The following is a 22,777-nucleotide window of genomic DNA, read 5'->3' on the forward strand; positions in this document are numbered from 1 at the left end:
TATAGAGGATGCTCTATACCAACTCTATAGTAGCAGTCAGCTGGAAAAATAATCTTGAATTAGGAAATATGTGCTTCAGGGCACTAATCATAGTAAAAGATAATTTTGAATTAGCATCATTGTAATTCTAAGAGAAATCCATTGACTTAATCACAAGGGCTTCCCTTCAAAACTTGTCATTTCATAGCAGTCTCTTTCTCCAGACGCTTAACAGCCATGGTAACGGAAAGTTGCACTTGGAGCATGGAAATTGGTGAGTTATCTGCAATGCTGCCTTCGCATAAGTCAGTATCAGGTATATAGCCTGCTTCATGGTTTTGAACGGAGTAATGTGGCATTTTTGTTAACTCTACAATTTCCCTTTGTGTGATCAGTTGTTTGTGTGCGTGCATATGCAGACAGTTAATAACCTGACAGACAGTTCAGTGCTTTATTACAGCTAGAAATTGTAGTATTTTCTTTTTAATGATGTCCAAACAAATTAACTGTTAAAAATAAATGGCATGGTAGCACAGTGAGAAGTGGAATTTAGCAGGCTGAAGATCAAAAGGAATTAAGTGCCAGAGCTCTGGCCTGTGTGCTTGTAAAAACTGATTTGACTTAATAGGTTTAATGCAAAAGGGAATTGCATTGTGTGCACCGCTTTCCTGTTGATCTTTAAAAAGTGCAGGAGCACATCTTCCCTGCTGATGTCCATTAACTATGCCCATGAATACATAAATATAAATCAGGTGCTTCACTTTTTTTTTTTTTTTTTTTAAAAACCAACTCTTATCAGCATTTTATAGCTGAGCACACTAGCTGGATTCACACAAAAACCTGCTACGAGCTGCTATTTTCCACTCATCTGAAATGCTCACTTCTTTTTCCCTTATGGAAATTAAAAAAATAAAAGCCTTGAGTTTTATTTATTTTTGTGATAACCTTTTGTTTCAACAAAGTGTGGAGATGGTGCATCATAAGCAGGTCAAGTTAGCCATTTAAAAAACTTGCTACTATTACTTACTGGTATTTTATGAGGTATCTTTTTTTTTTTTTTTTCAGGGTGGTGACAACTTGATTTGCATCAAAAGATCCTGTGAATTTATATTTAATTTACCTAAAGAAGCATTTTCTGTTTATATTGGGTCTTGTAATCACCCTCTAAAAGGTCTACTAATCTTCTTCAGATGTGAAATCCAGAGGCACAATGCTTATAAACCATTAAAAAAAAAGACTGCCTTGATCTGTTCTGTGCTCACTTCTTACCTTCTCAGTTAAGCAATGTCTTGGTCACTTTTGTGAGAGCGTACAAAGTGGTATAACCATTTCTATGCAAAATCATTTTGCTTGCCTAAGAATGTATGTGCATGATACCTGCTTAGCTACTCTTTAGATTCAAATTCTTGTCCCAGTTTATTTAGAAGCAGTGCCAAAAATCTTTCTTGCAACAGAGCAAGTGAGCAGGTGTACTTCTCATTAATGTAATGGGTTAGGACAGTACTTAGACAGTTTGCACAGAAATGTATATGGTCTATTTATTTGGGCAAAGCAAGCAGAGCACAGTCCAATTAGTCCCTAGAACTTCATTGTTCTTTCCCATTAACAATGTTGCCATAAGACTGCTGAAGACTGAGATCCATACAAGACTCAGCAGTTCTCTTGCAGCAGCATGCAGCAGAGCTCCCACTGACTGGACTAGGGGGAGAAACAATCATACACGACCTTCACATTTTGTATATACATATTCCCAGTGCCAGCAATGGATGTCCCAGTGCAGACCGATGCGGATTACGTTTCAGACACATCAGATCATACTTCTGCTCAAACATGCCCCAAAATAACTTTGGAAAGAGATGCAGTGAAAGCAGATATATTTTTACTATCATGCTACAGTACCATTTCTTTGCTGTTGCAGTTTTCTTCTCCCTTTTCTAGCCTTTAAAATTCTGTCATGAGAAAAGTGTTTCCTATCTACATACAAAATAAAATCTGTAAGCATGCAAAGTGAGGCAAAGTATATTTAAAGATTGTCGCCTTTATTAGTAAGAGACAGAATTCCTACACTGAACGCTAACAGATGTTTTATAACTTATTACCATAATAACCATAAGTTCCCAGTGCTTTCTAAAGGTAATCAAGAACCATGCAGGTAATTAACATCTCACTGAATTTATCAGTGTAAAACAACTAAGCATATAAACACAGGAAGTAAATCATGCAACAAACTTCTAATTACAGTACTAACAATACAGAGGGTGAGCCATGTTCTACTATATTCCGTAGCCAAAACAAGCTTTCAGCTACATTTCAGCCAGCCACAGAGAACTTACCTTTTATGGTGAAGATACATAATATAATAAATCCGTGTATAAAAAAACCCAAACAAACAGAAGCAACCTGTGTTTATTTTCCAGGGTCTGGAATCCAGGAAGAAACACTGAGATAATGAAGATAAGATACCAGCTAAAGCATGCCACTTTGCATTTTTAAGAGGCTTCATTATGAAAGATGTTGATCCCACCTCTGTTATATTGAGTAATTCTCTACAGGTCAGTAGTTGTGTGAAAGGGTTTCTTTATGAGTATGTGAATGTTTTGTTTGGTTTTAATTAGAAAATGTAAGACCCACCCGGTTCTGAGGTGAAAACTGTAGTAATACGAGGAACAATAGAAACAATTAATTTATGGTCATTGCAGGCTTTTTACTCTTGCATCAGAGCTTTTCTTAAATACCTCCTCTTTGAATAGTGATCACACATATAGGCTTTCACTGACTCCTTTAGGAGTGAACCCATTCTTAGCATCTGTGCAGAATCTGCCCTCTGGACATGGGCACTGTCATGAAAATGAAAAATGAATAACAAACAAAAGCTCAAACATAAAAAATAAACATCACATTTATTTAAATAAAAATATACACACAGTGTACAATGGACATGGTTTACAGACAGCAATGAAACAAAATGCTAAATCCTGCAGTACAGAAGAAGTTGAATTGCTTAGTTGTGCTTCATTTCTCTGAATTAAACACACTGTGGACTGAAGTCCTATTATTGTTACTAATACAAATAGCCCCATGCACTCCAGAGAGAGAGACAGGACCATTACAGTGGAACAGCTACACCAAATGAAAATGAGTACCAAAGTAACCTGGGGTTTTAGAAATTTTGAAGTCAGATTCTTCATAAGCAAAACAGAAGAGCTGACAACTTTTGAAGTAATTTGCATGCCAAATGGAAAGAGTACAAAACACCATTGCCAAAAGTCAGATGTCTAAATTAGAGTAGCGTGATCCTAATCCCACTGCTCCAAACCCCACAGAGTGAGAGCACTCTATTATCATACCCTTTCTACCATAATCCTTTCTCCCTGTCAGCACACAAACACTCATGTTTTATGTTTTTAAGCTCTTTGGAATATGGATACATTGGTTTACAAGTGTCTTCTGTTTTATACATTACGAAGTATTCAGTCTTATGTATATTTGAGCAAATACAACTGTTATTCTTGGATGATCAGTAATATGCTTAATTTTTTCTTAGTTTGTTCTACTACTTATTCAGTAGATGATATTGAGAGAAAGAAAAAAAATGTTTGAGTGCTGCAGAGTGGAAGCTGAACCCTCCGGCAACACAATGCAATCATTGTTGATGTATTGCATGATTAAAGACAAAGCCATTCATGTTCTAGTGACTGAAATCTGTGAATTTTTTTTTTTTTTAAACAAAACAGTTTGTGATGCTTTTTTGAAAACATGCATTCTACAAGGCAAGTCTCTGTTTTAAAGAACAGTTAATGACTTTAAAGCACTTTGAATGTAAACACCTGCTTTTAAGCTGCAAATAAGTGAAGAACAAGATGAAAACTCATGTCTCATGGTATTGCCTGTACAGTATACTTCCTCTTTACAATAAAAAAGCATAAATACAGAGATATCAATGGTTTCAAGTCTACAACATAGCCAACTGACACAATATATGTTTAAGATTGTTAACTGGTTACATCCATTAACTCACACAAGTAATTTTGCTGCATAGATTTTAACACAATTTGTTTGTTACATCTGGTGATGTTCAGTGCATTTCCTGTTTTTGTTTTGATCAGCTGACTATAGGATTTCCTGGAACGTTTTTTGAAATGAGAAATGTAAATGAGTTTGTTTTCCGAATATCAAAATAGGAGTATTATACACTAGACTCCAAAATAATATGCTGCACTTCTTTGCACCTAAATTGCTAATGATGATTTAGAATACCATTACATTTTAATTCACCTAAAATAACAATTTTCATCAAGATTGATTGTTTTACACACAAAAGTTTGTTCTTTAACTTCCTTGCTTTACTTACATAATGCCAAAAGTTTGGACAGTGCAAAAATTAACAATGCAAAGGACTTCATTAAGGCTTGCTCTTAGTTATTATTTTGTTGGCTTCAGCTATCCTTCTATATTATTTATTCTTTGTAGCACATACATTGCTACTATTCCATCAAAATACACAGCTTCACATAGACAAAATCAGATAACGTAATTAAAAATTTCTCTGTTTCCTAATTGCCCCATTAAAAAAAAAAAAAGTATAAACATTGATAAGAACTCCCCAAAAGAAGATTTTAGAAGAAAAGACCTGGCTGCTTACTAATGCCAGGTCTATGCATGTTACATATTATAGCACTGTTACAATAATCTCTGAGAAAACATTACATTAACTTTCCTTTCCCCTCTTTTCTAGGCATGTTAAACTAGTTTTCTATTTAGATGCTAATCTGTGGTATAAAAAAACTCATATGAGCATGTAACAATGCACTGTACAAATACTCAAAGCTAGAAGCCCTTCAGTTTTTCTCAAGGCAGATCCCAATTGCTGTATTTATATAAATATCTTTGTTGAATTAGAGGGGCAGGATGTGGTTTTAGATGCAAGAGATGCATTTAAAAATTAATCTTCTAGCCCTTGAATATTGTCCTTCCCTCGGAATAGAATATTTCATACCTTACAAAAGTTTTAAGAAAGCAGATATATTTTCCATGAATCTGCCACTAAAATCACTATGTTTCCCTTAACCCTTTGCAAGCAAATGGTGTAAGCCTGCTCATAAAAATATTACTCCTCTGATATTTACAGTGAACTACAAGTACATGTGCAAGATCTCCTCTGTTAAGCACTCAAACAATACACAGGGCTTGAACGTGGCTGCTACACACAGTAAATACACTCTAATTTGTAACATAACTATTAACCTGCAGCAAAAACTTCTTTCTGTTTCTTTATAAAAGTCAAACCAGAAAAAAACACTAGTTCTGCATCAACGATTAGCTGATAACTCATTTTTGGTAAACAAAGCCTCTGCCTTTATAAACGGCAGGAGGCAGTGAGAATCGCTCTTTGGAAGTGAACGAGGAAATATTGAGCTTAACGCATATTCCAGTACTGAAGTAACAAGTTTCTTTTAGGACACTTGGAGCTCTGTCAGCAGGTTTTAAAAGGGTCTTAGTAACGTACAAAAAGATGTTCAGATCAAAAACTTGGCATAAGAGTTCAGCCTTGTTTAAAACAAAACCCAAACTACACTTCCGTAATGGCCCAAGCCCGAAAAAAAATCTCACTGCAGTGCACTGTGGTATTTTTCTAATTATCATTAACAAGTAACAGATGATTTAATTTCACAAGGGCATGCTGGGAGTGGCTGCTAAGATAAGGATAGAAAATTAATGATTTTGTGCACTAATGTGGCTTCACTACTGAAAACTTCTTAAATATAAAGGTAACATTATGGCCTCGATGGCAATTTAGATCCCAAATGTGATTTAAATGCTGAGGAAAGATCTTGAAAGAGGGCTTTCCTGATAAGAAATCTACAGAATATCATATTTTGAACTTGTCAGAATGCCCACGGGGATTGAGGTAAAGTACTATAGGAACCTACAGTACTTACCAGAGAATACCATCCCACTAAAGAATTTTGCAGATTGTTTAAAATTACCGTAGAAAGGCTATCATTCTCTATTATACACCTATGGGATCATTTCAGAGTTGCATGAGGAATTTACCACTATTTCTAAACTGTGTAAGTATATATATATATTTTTAACATTAATAATAAACATGTCAGAAAGGATAGTAAGGGCTAATGTAGCAATCAGATTAACAGAACAGAATATTACTTTCTTAGGAAGACTTATGTTCTATAAACCCACAAATAAGATTTTGTACAGGTCAGCTGTGTAATGGTTAAATACCCAAATACAAACACAAATCTATGCACACATCCACCCATCCTCCCACTGAGTAGTGTCTGCTTCTACTGGTATATGACAGGAAAAATCACGGCATTATATTCTCGTCTGCCTGATCTTATCTATAACACAGTGCTGACTCTTCTGACATCTACTGCAAAGCAATACATTCTAACAGGAAAAAAAGCCATGCATGACAGAACATTCTAATGGAGGCATATAACATGAACAAACAATAAATGCACCAAAACACTATTCAAGTGATATATTTTACTTTGAAAAACTGTTCCAATTCATTATGTAAATATATCAGATTGGTGAATTCCGGGCTTCACTGAAGTCAGCGAATTTTGGAATGAGGATCTCTTCCTGATGTTTTACTAGCTGGCCAAAAGCCTGATCTTGCAAATATACAAGGTAGGTTTATTTTTACTCACATGCCAGATCATTTTCATGTAGTCACCCAATTATAATTTGCAGGATCAGGCTCTTAAATACATATTTTATTAATACAGCAATAGATTTATACCCAGTATCTTAATGGATTAAAAAGAACATGTTAATTCATCATGCATCAAGATTTCTGCGGCTTCTATAAGAGCAAGCAAACATTAACCTCTTCATCCTTGGCAAATACGTGTTCCTACAGATCCTTAAATTTCCAATGCAGTTTCATTTGGATAAAATTCTTGTATTTCTGTTCTATATATTTTTTTTCAGAATGAAAGTATTTATTACATAAAGGTCAAGTGAATACTTTTTTTTTAATTGTATTTTGGGGGGGGCAGAAGGAAATTGATGAATACAATTAAAAAACACCAATGCTCTCTGCAAGACGAATTTAAGACTAACACAAGCTGGCAGGAGCATTAAAATTAAAGTTGATGGTTGTCTCTTGTCCTAGAATGTCTACATGCAGCATTACAGATTTGTAATAAGTCAGCTGTAGTAGCTAACTAGTCTTAATATAGCAGGTTACCCTAATTATAATGATTAGGCTTTGTAAAAACACATTCTTACAGCCCAAAAATATATGTTAACACCTATATATAAACAACTCTATTTTACCTACTGCTAACAAAAATTTAGTTTTCACGGTTTATGGTAAACAGCAACATGACAGGTCAAATTCAGGTCATCTTACCTGAAGAATTAATCTCCCTGATTTCACTGTGATTTATGTGCAAGTGAAACAGGTGGTACTTGGCTATGGTTCAGAAACCCAAGAATGATACATCCAAATGAACTGCAAGGAACCAGAATGAAATTACATGCTGTAATTATTAAAAATATATCATGTAGTTATGATGCTTATCTAAAGAAGCAACATGTAATTACCAAATCTATATTCAGCCCAGAGATTAAGATTAGCATCTTTCATAAACAGTTCTATGGAGGATTTGATCATTAGTGATCAAAACCTAGACTTTATGTTTTTCCCGAAAAACACTATTTGCAGCAGGAAGAGAACCCTTAAATCTCAGATTTTGGTTCAGAGTCAAAAATGCCACCTTCTAAATTGCTAACATCAATTCCTATAGCAATCCACATTTCCCTTTTTGATCTTCTATCAAACTACTCAAAAAGTATTTCCAGCTGGCTAATGGGTCATACTAAGTTTCAAATTTGTGCAGAAAAGCTGAACGTATTTATTTTTGAGAACATTCAGTCCACTACTTTTTCATGATGTTTTATTTCATAATGATAGTTGCACTTATTCTAAAATGATAAAACCTGATAAAGATAACATCTCAACTGTTACACATTGCCAATTAATAACTCATAAACAGCAATTTTTATAATCACTAATTAGCATAGATGTATGTTCCTGATTACATTTTTGTTAAACTTAGGTGTCAGCTTTTCCATATGTCCCTTCTGGAGGTCTGTAGTACTTTGGGAAAGCCATCAGCTGTATCATGTTGAATGCATACTTTCTGCATTTGACATTCTTCAGTACATTCTCTATGCGGCATCCTTCTCTAGTGAAAGGGGGAAAAAGTACAACTTCATGAAACACAGAATAAATAAATATGTTTTATTTGTTCATTGCAGAGTTTCAGCAACAGTTGAAGTAAAAATAACACAGATTCAACTCTACATTTTTGTCTTCCACAAGTGATGATACATCTTACAAAATTAAATCCAAGGCCAGGCCCAATACAGTTATTGCCCTCAGAAATAGATAAGATTTTTTTTTTCCACAATATATTTTCCATTAAGCTTTAAAGTTTAGTAAAAAAAAAATTTAGTGATACATTTCATTCTGATTCCAGAAATATATTTGCCTTTTAAATGTTCTCATATTTTTCAAATTGCTTACTATGTATGTGAGAGTACCTGTTGCCCTAAAAATAAGTTTTCTAGGAATAAGGCATTTTATTAAGTCTGGCCCTATAGATTTGTGAAGGAAAGTTTCACCTCTGTTTCATTTCCCGTATGTTCGGCTTTGCAATGAAAAAAGAGAAATGGGTTTTCAAATAGCCCAATCCAACACTCTGCTTTATAAAGGAAAGATGCTTGTTCACATACAGTACAAAAGTCACAAGTGCCAAAGTGGTGCATCAAGACATAAACAGGACTTTGTTAAAAAGAATATAAAAGTGTCTTGAAAGCAAAAGCAACTAAAGCAACAATTACAAACAGGTTAATTTAATTACAAAACAGAACATACTCTATTCCATTTAGTTACTGACAGAAAAGGGTTAGTTGTAGCAAAGTAATAACCTATTTGTCAAACAAAAAAGATCCCATCGGCTAATAATAACAATGAAAATAACACAAAGAAAGTAAGTCTCACAAACCACAGCCCAGTAATATTTGGCTGGGGGTTAGTTTGTACTGTGCAAATTCATTTTTAATTCTTTTTTATTAGACTAGTTATTACTCTAGAAAAAGGGGTTCAAGCATTCAGGATTCCACATCATCTTGTATACAGTGACAGCATTTAAAGTGGGCTTTCTTTGAGCTAATTACAGTGGGAAAGCTTTACCATGAACAGAAAGAGCAAATCAATTCACTCAATGCATAGTATACTTCTTAGAGTTCAGAAAAAAATAATGAAAACATTGTACATTTCAGACATTTGTATCTTAAAGGTGAATCCTTGGGGTCTGAAAATGTAGAAATATTACAGCATAATTCCTTTTTCTAAAGTTAGTTTGTTGCTGTTTGTAGAAAAGAAAGGAACACAAGTGCAGTTTATTGATATTTGGCTAATAGCAAAGCAAGACTTAAAATAAGCCACACAACCAGCAAGTGTGAGCTGACAAGCAGCAAGGCGACAGGATAGAAGTGACGAGAAGTTGGCTTGTTATCAGTTAGACAGCCTGTTTCGGGATCATCCGATTCATTCAGTGCTCCCTGGGTTTGTCTGCTGTTAAACAGGGGAAGTTAGGAACAAACAGAACAGCATTTAAACAGCAAAGAAAGCCAACATGTAGGTATTCTGACAACAAAGAGAAACCAAATACAGCCATTCTGATACAAAGGACTTAGGCTTCCATTTACTTCCATATATTTATTCCACATACTTATACTTCCATATATTTAATATATTTTACAGTTTGCATGGGAAGCACAATGACTAATGCTTTTTAAATCCTGCTAAGTGCCTTCAAGAAGTATTCACAACTTTACATTAAAAAATGAGATGAGTTATGCTATCGCTAAAACATGCACACTGACCAGAAATGAAATAAGGAGGTAAACAAATAGTTAGGGAAACAAAAGAAGATCACAAATGTGGCACAATGTGGCATTGGCAAAACAGTGTCTCCATGGTGTTCACAGGTTTTTCAGTCCTGCTTCACTATCTTTCAAGAAATAGAAGTAGAAAGGGCACATGCTCTTTTGGAAAGAATTGCAACTATTCTGAAATAATTTTAAAATGTTGGTAAATTGACCTAAAAATGACTTCGAAAACTCATCAGTGCTGGTGACCTAGCATTGAAGTCAATAGCGGTTCTTTCTATTTAAACGCTCACACCTACATTACTGAAAGAAAATTACCTTGTACCTTGCTTAGTCAACTCAGGAGCTAATCTGCTCACAGTGAAGTTCTACTGAATCACTTTAAGTTGTGCAGCCTGTATACTAGAGCAGCAGGGATAGCTTCAAATCACTGCCAATCTTTTCTGTTGTAGCCCTAATAGCTTCTATACAAGTACGATTATGCATACTTTAGCTATACCTTTTCCATCTCTCTAAAGATGTATTTATTTGTATATGCTCAGGATTCCTGTTTATGGAGTTCCTTTGGGCAGTAATAACTTAATTTTATATTTTTCTATTAGCCACAAGTATTCTGGGATTCAAAGATAACTTCATTCTTCTGTGTGGATTTAAGAATATCCAGATATATCAGATTACAACACAGTGCTTTTTCAGATACATGTGTCCCAAGTATGTTGTCTGTCAAGAAAGAAAATACTGGAAGACCATAAAGAGATTGTAATACAGTAAAGGTAACATTGCACAGCCCTAGGCAAAATGAGAACAGTACAGCTCTAATATCACTCTGTTGAAGCCAGCAGCAGTCACTTCATCTTACAGACAGTCTGCCTTTCTGACTTGAATGTTAAAAGGCAATGCCGAGTCTCTTGAGCTAGGATATCAAGAGAGGTGCAAGAATTGCATTTACAGGTGGAATCCTACGAAAGGAGTTGATCAAAACCATTCCTCACACAGTTTTCCTTTAAAAAAAACCTTTCACAATAAGTTCGTCAGTTCTTCTTTGCTTTGAACATTCAATCTATAAAAAATAAAGACAACCCTCCATGCTATTTTAAAAACTAAAATAAAAAAGAAAAACCTTAATACCTGAGTGACATCTAGATCACTGCAATTAATGGTTTCAGAGTGCCTGCTGCTCTTGGTCTACAGCTTTCAAATGTACGCAGATAGAACTCAAACACTATCTTAGACAAAATCCTTGCAGAAACTATCAAGAAATAAAGCTGACTGTATTTGCCATGCTGATTTTGTCAATATTGTGACTTACACTAAAATACAAAATTGTGTTCTATATTAGACCACTCCAGTTAACACCCTTGTCTCCTCAGAAGCTCCTTGCTCTTCTGTTCACAACATTGTCACTTGTGATCAGCTGTAAGGATTCAATCCCTTTGTTACTTTTTTTTTTTTTTTTTTTTACTTTATCACATATTTCTACATACTTTTAAGAGTATGCAGCTTGCAATTTTTTTTTAAACTGTTCAGTAAGTTTGCACAACTATTGCATATGCTTTCCTCATTATAAAGTACAGATTAGATACTTCATTATGAAGGGCTTTCATGCAGTTTGTCACCTTAGTTTTTCATGCCATTAATTTATTCGAAGCAGGGTGAGTTGCACACTTGCATGTTACCCCTACAGGGACACAGCTCTCCTACTTCTGTAGGGTGCCCTGCTCTGTGTTTTGCTCCATATCTCATCGACAGTGTTAGTTTTTTATCTATGTTTCTACAAGTCCCATTAGCATCAGGGAGATTTATGTCGATGTGATAATGGGAATACAGATAAAAGCCATTTGATCTGTTATTTTTTAAATAGAAAAGCCCACAGTACATTTGTTCTTTGATATCCTGAAAAGAACAATCAGTGTCATTCGACATAAAAAGTCCTATCTTCCTCCAGGAAAACCACTGTCAACAGCTGATGCATGGGGACTTCTGTTCCACAGATTAGTCACATCATTCTATGCATGATTCAGTGAGACATCTCCAAAACGGAGCAAGAGGATCCAACTCCATTATTAGCTACCTAACAACAAGGCTGAGTGGAATACTTAAATTTGCTTTTAATTTAAGAAGAATATTTCATCATGGTCAGATGCTTTGCTAAACTCACTCTACTAAGACGTTCCAATGCACTGCAGTGACAGAGCCTTCTAATGAACTTCACAGTGTTTTCTGTAGTGACTGATGTAGCTAGTTAAAGTGAGGACCTAAACTCAGCTGTCTGTAACGTGACAGTTTGGAACATTATTCCCCTGGCTCATATCAAACCTGATGGAAGTTTTACTGCATCAAACAGCATGCATCCAGTCGGTGACATGTCAGCTGGATTTATTTGGCTTCCAATCTGACACTCAGCACAGTCAGAACAGAGTGGTATCTGATCCTATTATGGCATGAAGATATAGCCATAGCTTTTGATGTTCACTCAGTCACAAGCCATACTCTCAAAACCCTGAACTCACACCAAGAGGGAAAGAGGAAGGCTCCCAAGAAATCCAGCAAATGTGTATTTCGCACATACACACGCTTTTAAGAGGAAAAGGTGAAAGCTTGTAGATCTGTAACATCTGGGGTCATAAATACCTCTCTAACCTGTATTACAATTTTTTGTTCATTTTATTTGAGGCTTACAGCATAGCACAGACACATCATATCAGCCAAGAGTGCTGTAAGTTTAATGATGATATAATCATTTCGGTCTGCCTTCTAACTCACTTGGTGTTTTATCATCTCAGACCCCTATTGGGATAATGTTGCATGCCTATCAAATGAGACAAAGCAAAACAGCAGGTATTTTCTGTTGTCTTCTAATTCAGATGATGAATTGTTTAAAACTCTAAGCGCTGAAGCAGGGACAATGAAAATGGTGTGGAGGAAAAAAGAACTGTCTGAAGAGTCCTTACGAAGTCAAGTATACGCATGAGGGCACGCTCTGGCTTTTGATTACCAGTCACACTGCTTAGCACTCTCTGTGCACTGTTTTTGGAGAAGACATCTCCTGGTAAGACTTTTTCAGCTGCAGTTGAGTTACACCTATTAATGACACTGGAAAGGCTAAGTTGTGCTAATGAAATGTTGCAAGTAGGCTGGATAGGCAGCTTTCAATCAACACAAGAATTCCCAGTGCTAGCAGTGGCTTCACTCTGAATTCATGTCTTATCTAGCATGGATACTTCCTGGAAATTTTCCTTTTTTCAAACAGAACTCAAGAAAAGAGTTTCTGGTCCTTTTCTTGTCAAACTCCAGTGCTAACAAAGAAAAATGGCAAAAATGAGATGCTTCGCTTTTAATCCCTTCCAGCAATAGCTGCAAAGACGTTTCTTTAAATAGAAGTGATTGCTAAGACCATTTTGCTTACTTACCTGCTCTCTCTGTGATAATTTACTTCAGATTATCACAGTCCAGAACTAATAAGAAGCAGCTTTTCTGACAAGTGTTTCAGCATGCAAAGTTTGAAAACTGAATATTGTCTCCTTAGATTTTTTTTTAAATAAAGTTGGAGTGAAAGCTGCTTCATTTCTTCATTTTACATGTTACTGTGATTCAGCATTGAAATGCTCCAGTTACGTTATGAGAAAAACCAACTGTTTCAACACAGTACTACAGTTCCAGAAAGTAGCCTAAACTTTTGCAAAGGGGGAACACGGAATACTTGTGAAATCTCATCGCCATCATCAAGATGCTGCACCATAGCAGCTGGAAGGATAAAACTGGATTCAGAAGGAAATAAATCTCAGTCCTGTCCTGTCCTGGAGGATCACTGAGTCAGGGCAGAATTCAAATAAAACATATAAAGAAATAGCAGGGTAAATTCCTTTCTGTTGAAGGATAAAATTGACAGAATAAGGACTCTGACAATTTGAAAAAACAAAAAGTTTCTGCATTGTTTTAAGTGGAAAATGCAGCAAGAGAACAATCAGAGATATCTTCTGTATCAATGACCTTCTCAATAATTCTCTTTGTTGTGTCACTGTTGTCAATATCTATTAAGTTTTTCCTTGAATCTAGATGGTGTTAAATAAAGTAAAAGGTACTAAGAAATCAATTATTTGCTGCCTATGTGATCCTGTAAGTTCTATTCAGATTCGAAACAAGCAACTGGCATTACTGAAATTGAGTAGCATCCTCATATCTCAGGATGCTGATGAATCCAGTCAGGGATTTGGAGCTGCTATGAAACATACAGCAGCAGCATGTACAGTCTAATGTGTACCAAAACGCCACACTAAAACTCGTCTTCTCTCTCTCTCTCTTTTTTTTTTAAAAACCTTTTGCATTGCAACTGTTTTTCCTATTCTTTTCTCTTTTACCAGCATCTTTTATTTCCCTACTCCTTTGTTCTCTCCCTTGTTTGGTTATAATACTTCTGTTTTCTAATGTCAATCTATTTTCTTTTCTAAACAACAGGAGGCTTGTCCACTGAATTTCACCAAGCAGCAGATTAAAGATGTAATCATGATGACAAGACACCTAGATCTTGAAAAGTAGTTTATGTATAGAAATTTGTTTATTTTGTACTCAGAAGTCTAGCACTGGGTTTTTAAGTCTGTCCAAAGAAAAGATTCAATTTTGAGGTGCTGGTCAGAAGTAGTAGAGTACCTGAGGCTCAGCCATGGTCATATACAGATGTTAAACACCATTATAGAAAAGCCATAATGAGTTCAGTAGATACCAACAGATTAATCAGCACACTGCCTAGCAGTAGTACTTAATTGGAGACACCTCGTTTCCATGTACACAGCCAAATCCTGCAAAACCCTACTTAGGCTCTTTGGAAGGGATGTTGGAGATGAACAAAATTCAATTTACACCTTTGCTTTCTTTCCCTCTATTGTGTAACTGCTCACGAAAGTAAAGGAACGAAGGGACTAACTACGGCAGTCCAACTTTCCCACCAAGTTTTATCAACATAGCATGTTGGGAATTTTCTAGGGAAAGTGAAAGAGAGACACACCCTGCTTGCAGACAGAAAAACTGTGCAACTAACTCCTGTTTTGAACTTTGGAAACATTCTCCTGCAATCCTGCTCTGCAGCATCTCTCCCGAAGTCACAATGTCTTACAGATTGAATCATGTATTCACAATTTATTATCTGATCTGTGCCCTCTGTAGATTAAGAGGAAAACATTAAGTTAATTCTGATACAAAATTTAGGAAAATAGCCATATATTAAAAAAAATCAAATACTCATCTATTGTTTACTAGCATGTAATGATACATAAGAGCACCGTTTCTTTGTTCACATAATTACAGTTTAATAGTAAGAAAAACAGTACCCAAGTATTCGGTTATTTAACATAAATTAGTGTAGAGCGAGCTCAACATTTGGCATATAACAGATTTCCTGAAAACACAGTATTGTAGAACTGAGACCTAGTTGTGACATCAGGTTGTGCTTGACAGACAGTTTCAGCTGACGAAGAGGGATGTCCTGATGGAAATATTTTGATTTCTTGTTAATAAATGGAATTTGTTTCAATATTGTCCTACATTAAAAACAAACACTAAGTTAAACTTTTTTAGTTTATTTAGACAACATTTCAGACAGACCTGAAAAACAGAAAAATTTCCAGTTTGGCTGATTCTGCCCCAAAACTGTTGGCTCACCAAAGGAAAAAAAACGCACAGTTTATCCATGTTAACTTTAACATACCATAAACTGTGTAAAGAGATGAAAGAGCAGCTTCAAGTTTCATATGTAATATACACAAAACACGTTATTTAAAAAAACTCCATCAGTGTAAATCCTAGCGCTACAGAAATCATTGCTGACTTCAGAAGAATTAATATTTGACTTTGTGTGTCTGATACATGACACCTGCAAGAGCCTTTTTTCCCCTTCACTTTAAAGTGACTATGCAGCAGAATAGTAACATTCACAAAATTTATAGAGTGAATATACAATAACAATGAACAAAACATTCCAGTCAGAATTGCAACACTCTAACTCACTGCGACCTTTAAGACATCTACGCTAGCAGTTTAACCCTGCCCACAGCAGGTCGCTAGCGCTGAAGCTAGAAGGCAAACCTAAGTTCATAACATGTCACTGCAACCTCTTAGCCACCAAAAGAGGTTGCCCACTGGAGGCCACCGCATGGGAAGGGCCCCTCAGTCGCACCAACTCCTGATCGCCCCAGGACAGTCTGGGAGGGTGCAAGTCTGCATATGCCACAGCTCTGCCAGGAACCATTTAAGAATTTCACCGCCTAAAATCGCTGAGGCCAGGGCCTCAGAACTCCCTAGTGGAAGCATGGAGAGAGCCTCAAAGTCCTGCAAAGTGATTCGGGTAACTATGTAAAAGACCAGTTCAGAACCAAAACATGAACAATGTGTAGGAAGGATTCTTCTTTACCAGGCAGGACAGCTGAGTGATTTTGAGAATATGATTTTCACCTCTATTATATTCCAAGCACAGGATTGGCTGTTTCATCCTACTATTTGCCAAAGCTGCTATGCAATATTACACATTAATTCTACAAAGGTTTCTCTTTTTAACCAAAAATATGATTCTAATAATCTTTCCAGACACTCTTTTATGAAGTATTAGCATTACATATAAGCAAAACTCTTGGGACAAAATTGCAAAAACTTTCCTGACAAACTTCTCTTATAAATTTTGAAATTCAAACCAATGTGCAGTCAATTTTAAAGCAAATGTGATCTATGTCTGTGCAGAAACGAAACAAATCACAGGCTTCTTAGTGACCTGACAACATGTGAAATGAGGATGAATACATCCTTCAAGGAAGTTCTGAACATACAAAACATTTTCCTTGCATAAGGTTGTGTCACTAGTATTACTGCCTAGTGAGTCACACTTCTTCCAATATGTTTCTCTCATAGCAATGGAGTTTTACCAGGGATGTGATTATATATGTAGTTAATATTAGCACACTGAAACATAAACCATGATAAATTCTCACATGTCTAATTGAGTCTTAAATACTTCTGGTTGACCGTGAAAAGTCTTCACAAATTATCTCCTTGCTGCTGGCAAATATTTTTATTTTTTAGCCTCCCCCTCCCCCCATGGTGAAAAATAGTGGCAAAGTTGATTTAAGAGGTGAAAAAGGCTTGCTGTACTGAACAGCCAACTATGAAAAATGGTTCTTAAAATCTGACATTAGTTTCTGGATGTTCAAGTCTCAGACCCATGGGAAGGATGACAATATTAAGGACAGAGAGAACTGCTACTACATACCAAGGGTCAGTTGAGAACCTGTTGCATTTGTAGTTTGTGTCCTTTCAAGTGAGGAGGATATTAAACAGCAATAGATATAAATCTGAATGTTATAACTTATGGCGCATACCTGCAACTGCAGTTCAAGCTATACAAAAGGCAAAATGTGACTGCTTCTGATTAATGAAACTAATCCACATAAACATTTCATGAGATTAACCAAATGAGTGAGTCATAAGATAAATCATAGCAAAGATCTGAAAACTACTTTTTCATTTCAAGAAGTAAATCAAGCCAGTTCATTAATTGCTTTCAGCCAACATACTGCTACTGTTTTTAATGAACACGTTAACAGTTTGAGATCTGATCTGTTCTGATCTCAGCCTTCCTGTGAGCACTGGTACTACATGCAGTATGTGGGAGTCCTTATGCAAGTGGAGTTCGTGCACATGTAGCTTTCTCAATCAGAAAAACGCATTTAAACCTGACTTCAGTTGGTGCATTAGTGCTGCTACCAGCAACACTAAATACAGCAAAGAAAGCTCTCCTACCAAGGCTATGAACCAAACCCCCCTACCCAAAAGTGTATAGGCTGAGATGCACCCTCTAGTCATCTGGAGATGCCACCCCAACAGTCCTATCAATAAACCACAGTCTCCTTTCTTAGCGGGTTAACCTTAGTCACAACTAAGATTTGTAAAACTCAGGCAACACCCTCTTTAAACCCAAACCACACTACTTTCACTTCCACTTTTTTCAGAGCGCACAACAGGGCTGAGCTGAGATTCTTGTGAGCCAAAAGTGTTTGTTGTCCTTTCTGGTAACACGTAGAGACTTTGAAGAACAAAGCCTCTGTATGGGAAATTAAGAGAGTTACGTACCTGTTTTCTATTTAGCTGTTTCTATTCCATTTTTGTTTAGAAGACTGTGAAAGTTTCTGGAGCCTACCCTCAGAAGGAAGTATTTTTTCCTGCCAAGTAGCAAGCAGGAAGTTTAAAAGATTTGAATTTTAATCAGCGTATTTGTATATTTTACAAACATTTTCTCTTTGTCTGTTGTCACTACTCACATTTGTAAGGAACATTTTACGATGAGTATTGTTGCAGGTTTCTCAGTAAATCTGAAACAGACTCTTCTGGCTCCCTTCATCACTTTATTTCAAAAAGTTACTACCAGCATAGACCATTACTTTTGATGGGGAGAGTGAAGAGATGAAAATGTATACAATTTTGCTTCTACAATTTCCAGAAATAAATGACCTTTTGAAAATTTCTGGTAACTGCAGGCAAAAAATTCAATAAGTAGTGTATTTACCTTCTATTCCCTTAAACCTTTGCTGGCAGACAGGAATAAAGAGACAAAACATAATGCAAGATCATATATCTTCCTCTCTATAACAATGCCACATTTTTCCTACTGCTACACTGAAATCAAGGACAGGGTTTGGTTCAGTGCGGTCATAGTAATTCACAGTTTGCCAAAGGTCAAAGAAGCAGCTCTCAGGATATGCTCTATGAACTACATGCAGGACTCCCTGAACAGAAAAAGAAGAGTTCACTACACTGGCAGTATCACTAAATGATGAGGTAGATCACTGGCAGATGAGAAAAAAACCTGTCAACTTACTACTTTACCAGGACTGAACCATCAAATGCTTTTCTTTCTTTTTAATCTATGCACCCCCCCCCCCCACCCTCTGTATCCCAGATTGTATTCTGTAAAATGCAGAATCAGTAGAAAGAGGTGTCACTCTCACCAGGGTGAGACAATGCCTTGGGAACTTCAGCTTAGAAAAAAATACAGAAATCGGGCATCTCCTGCAACTTCAGACTCTCAGGAGTGGAGACATGTAAAGGAATGAATGTCCCCAAGCATGTCCACAGCAAGTTGTATGTGGAACCGCAACACAGTACAGCAGTGGGGCTTTCCACTCAATTTTGGTAATTGCCATCATTTACAAATAAGCAGAATGTACACTACTGTACACGCATACAATTGGGGAAGAGGTCTTATTAAGAAAATTCCAAACCACGTAACATATAATTGAAAAGACCCAACATTTTGTGACAAACCTACCTATCTATAATCTATCATTATTTTCTCCTGAAGCAGCAGCAAGCTAGCAGCATTATTTGAGCTTCCCTTTCTTCCCCAGGAGGGAACAAGGAAGCTAGCAGGAGGGTATAAATCTTCCTTTGCTGACATGGAGAGTTGTCTCTGACTACAGTGTGTTTTTCTACTCGGTCACGTATGCTAGTTATTTTGTATGCTGTAAGGAAAAGTTTAAGAAACATTCCAACAAAACACCATCTTGTGGTGCTCCCACTTTACATAAACACTACACCAATTTTCCAGGAAGGGGGGGGGGGGGGGGGGGGGAGTCTTTTGAAATATCTTCAGTGTCCCTGAAGCATAACACTGCATGAGCTCATGCTGGAAGCAATTCCATCATCTCTTCTTTTATACTCCTTTTACAGGAATACAGTTCCCTAACCAGCCAAGTCTGAGATGCATTATTCCCAGTATTGTTTGTGTACTTGGTCATCGTGATAGCTGAAGACCATGATGTCCTAACCTGGGTGAGTTTTCTTTAACCACTCTGAGAAAAACAGTGAGACTCCTTCACATTCTTAAAGTATTTGGCTGGAATAACTAGGAGCCAGAGTCCAGCTGGTCAAATAGAAAAATCTAAAGTCCAGCCAAATAGCACATGGGTTGTTAATTAGAAACACTTCATCTCCACAAATGCCCATAACAATGGCAGGCCTTGAGGAATTCTGCTTCCCTTTTAATTTTTAATAAATGCTAATGACCTTCAATTATCTTGTAACATATCTCACATTAACCTTACTGGGAATGATACTGCCCTTTGGGGTCCTGCGAGATATGTCAGCATTCACAGTCCTTTATGGTACCCACTCAGGGTCAATGAACTGTGAAAAAGGGCATCTACCTACTCTAGCCTAAGCAGGTCGCTGCTGTCCTTTTATTTTGTTGTTAATACTATGTTTCTGTGGCTGTTGCACAGCACTTGCAGACTTCCAGAAATGAAACAATTTCCCTTTTTAACATATATCTACTGCACTGGTCAGAACACAGCAAAGACCAAGACTTTTAAACTGTTTAAATTATCCTCCGTCAGGAACATAAATATATACAGACAGGTATGCAATACACTTTTTAGAAAAAAAACTCAGCCACTCTCACCATTCTACTCTCAATTAGCCGTTACTAAAAACTAAACCAGAGCTTTACAGCATCTCACCAGAGTCCAACTAACACACACAAAGGATGTTGGAATCATGCTTGTCTCATTTTATTAGTATTTAATCCCGAGTTAGTTAAAAATAAATTCCATAATGTGCTATTAATGTGCTGCTACTGACAGCTTAAATACAATCAATAAAACACCAACGCTGCAATTAAACAGCAAAAGTAATTTTTAAAAATTATCACTGCTTAGCTACAGGCTTCTCTTGTTATCTCATTAATATACACAGGGCATGGAGCTGGCTTGTGCACTCTTTAGTACAACTAGATTAATAATACCATTCTCAGTCTCTTACAGCATGGTTAAAGTAAACAATTAGCAGAAATGCCTTCAATTATTTTTGTTCAGTTTTGTTCTTTGCATGAACATTTAGAGATAGTAGATATGCAAGATAAGAAACAATGTTAAATACTAAGACAGGAAACAAAGCTAAAGGCATGTGAGTGCAGGCCAATGATTGTGCTCATCAAACAGGTACGTATATCAATGCAGACAGAGTATTTTGGTGCATGAAATAGCAAGTGACACTTTCCCTGGTATGGTACACAGTAATGCAAAATCTGCAAAATACTGTAAAAATATTAAAACATGATAATCCATCCTAAACTGGAATTAGTCACAGCTAATACAAATTTCAGTGGAAAAATGACAGTTTTACATTGGCCAATAACGTTGTTCTCTGTTTTGAGCTCAGTATAATTACTAACAACCAAAGTAGTAACAGACAACCTGAGGACAAAGAAAAAGTTATCTACCAAACATGTGTTTCCCTAAAGAGGTGATATTTTATTTAGAAAGCTTCCACTCCCTCCCATTCATACAGTCAAATGATTAGCTGCATATTTTATATTTCTACAATAATGGGCTACTTACTAATACTAGCTACAAATGAGTTCTTTCAGAAGTAAACACATCAAATCACATAAGTAGAAAAATCAGAACAATAACATTTACTCTACACTCAAGAGTGTTTTGAAAAAGCTTCTCTACACATATACCTAAAAAGGCTAAATATCTGCAGAATTCACAGTGTTCCCAAAATTATTTATGGTAGAGTAACTTAGCGTCTGGAAGAATTGTCAAATTTTAAAGTTAGCCACCAATATATATATAAATAGCAACTTAAGATAATGACACTTTAAGTACACTGATTAATAACCAGTGCTCTCTATATATGAAGGCAAACTAACAAAAATAGACTTTTATCCCAAGATACTAAAACATGCACTGGACACTTTATCAAAGGAAATAAGAAGATAAATAAAGTAAGCAGTCAGAATATTTCAGTGCCTGCAGGTTAAACAGCAATTTAATAGTACACTTTTTACCAGTTGTTTATAACACCTCATAGTTTCTCTAGCCACCTGATGAAAAATGTACTGGTGTCTCGTGCTATATTTATGTTTAAAACACTACAGTTTGGTGTGCTGATGCCAGCAGAATATCCCCCATTCCAAACTTTGCCATCTTACCACTATTTTACCATCAATTGTTCAGTAGGATAACTAAAAAATATACTTCCAAGATCTGCTTTAAATCCTTCAAAGGCTGACACATTGTCTATTCCCCAACCTGAAGCATCAAAAGTCTTTAGGTGCCAAATTTAGCAGCACTGGCTTCCCATATGTCTGCAGAACAACCACAGCAGGATTCAGAGCCTCTAAATTAGGCAGTTACCACCCTCTAATGTGCGTATGGGGAGCATAAACACTTAACTTAGATATTCAAATGATAAATGCCTGAAGTTTCATGATAGAAACAGCTTGATTATGAGTGTTTCCACTGAGTTCAACAGGAGGGTTTGGGATAAGATTTATCCAATGGCTAATTGACCAATGTTTTTTCCCCTATCTTTACAGAGCTTTATAATCTCCAGCCCATGCACGGGGCTACCACCGTATCACCTGCTAAATGCATAACATCGCCTGTTCCCTTAGCTTAGTCATCCCTCTTTCTCTACATGCACAGACTTCCTCCTTCACATAGTGCTCAAGAAAAGGTACAAAGATGTCAGCGCTGTGAAGATTGCTTGGAGTGATCCAACGGCAATAGATGTAAACCCTTCGAGGGTTTTGACCTAACTTGTAGTTCCTTCCTCCTTCAGTCAGCACTCATGCATTCAAAATCAAAACCACATAAACCACCAAAATAATTTTAACACAAAACCTTGAAGAGTGATGTAAAGCAAGTACATTCTAAATCAAGAAAATAAATTAGGATTTTAATCATAAGCTTAAACTTCACAGCCCTCCTGTGAAGGTAAGACCACCCCTTGCAATATGGGGGATGTACTGACTTCACTTGTCAGAGAGACAAAAGAAAACACAAAGCAACGATAACAAAAGCAAGATAGGAAACAGTGC

At 36.3% G+C, this 22,777-nt stretch overlaps 1 protein-coding gene across 12 annotated transcripts in view; it reads right to left on the minus strand.

Annotated features, from left to right (window-relative positions):
* Positions 1-2,860: 2,860 nt before the first annotated feature.
* Positions 2,861-22,777, minus strand: part of INPP4B (inositol polyphosphate-4-phosphatase type II B) — a 400,661-nt gene continuing 380,744 nt past the window's right edge. For 7 of the 12 annotated variants that reach the window (XM_026106125.2, XM_064510750.1, XM_026106126.2 and 4 more), the window contains one exon: positions 8,243-9,595. In XM_026106125.2, coding sequence (XP_025961910.2) covers positions 9,421-9,595 — 175 coding nt within the window. In that variant the 3' untranslated portion in view covers positions 8,243-9,420. Of the gene's footprint in view, positions 8,202-8,242; positions 9,596-22,777 lie in introns of those variants that run through there. The other 5 variants (XM_064510757.1, XM_064510754.1, XM_064510756.1 and 2 more) reach the window with 3 other exon arrangements.

This window comes from Dromaius novaehollandiae, chromosome 4 (genome assembly GCF_036370855.1).
Source record: "Dromaius novaehollandiae isolate bDroNov1 chromosome 4, bDroNov1.hap1, whole genome shotgun sequence".
Classification (NCBI taxonomy): Eukaryota; Metazoa; Chordata; class Aves; order Casuariiformes; family Dromaiidae; genus Dromaius; species Dromaius novaehollandiae.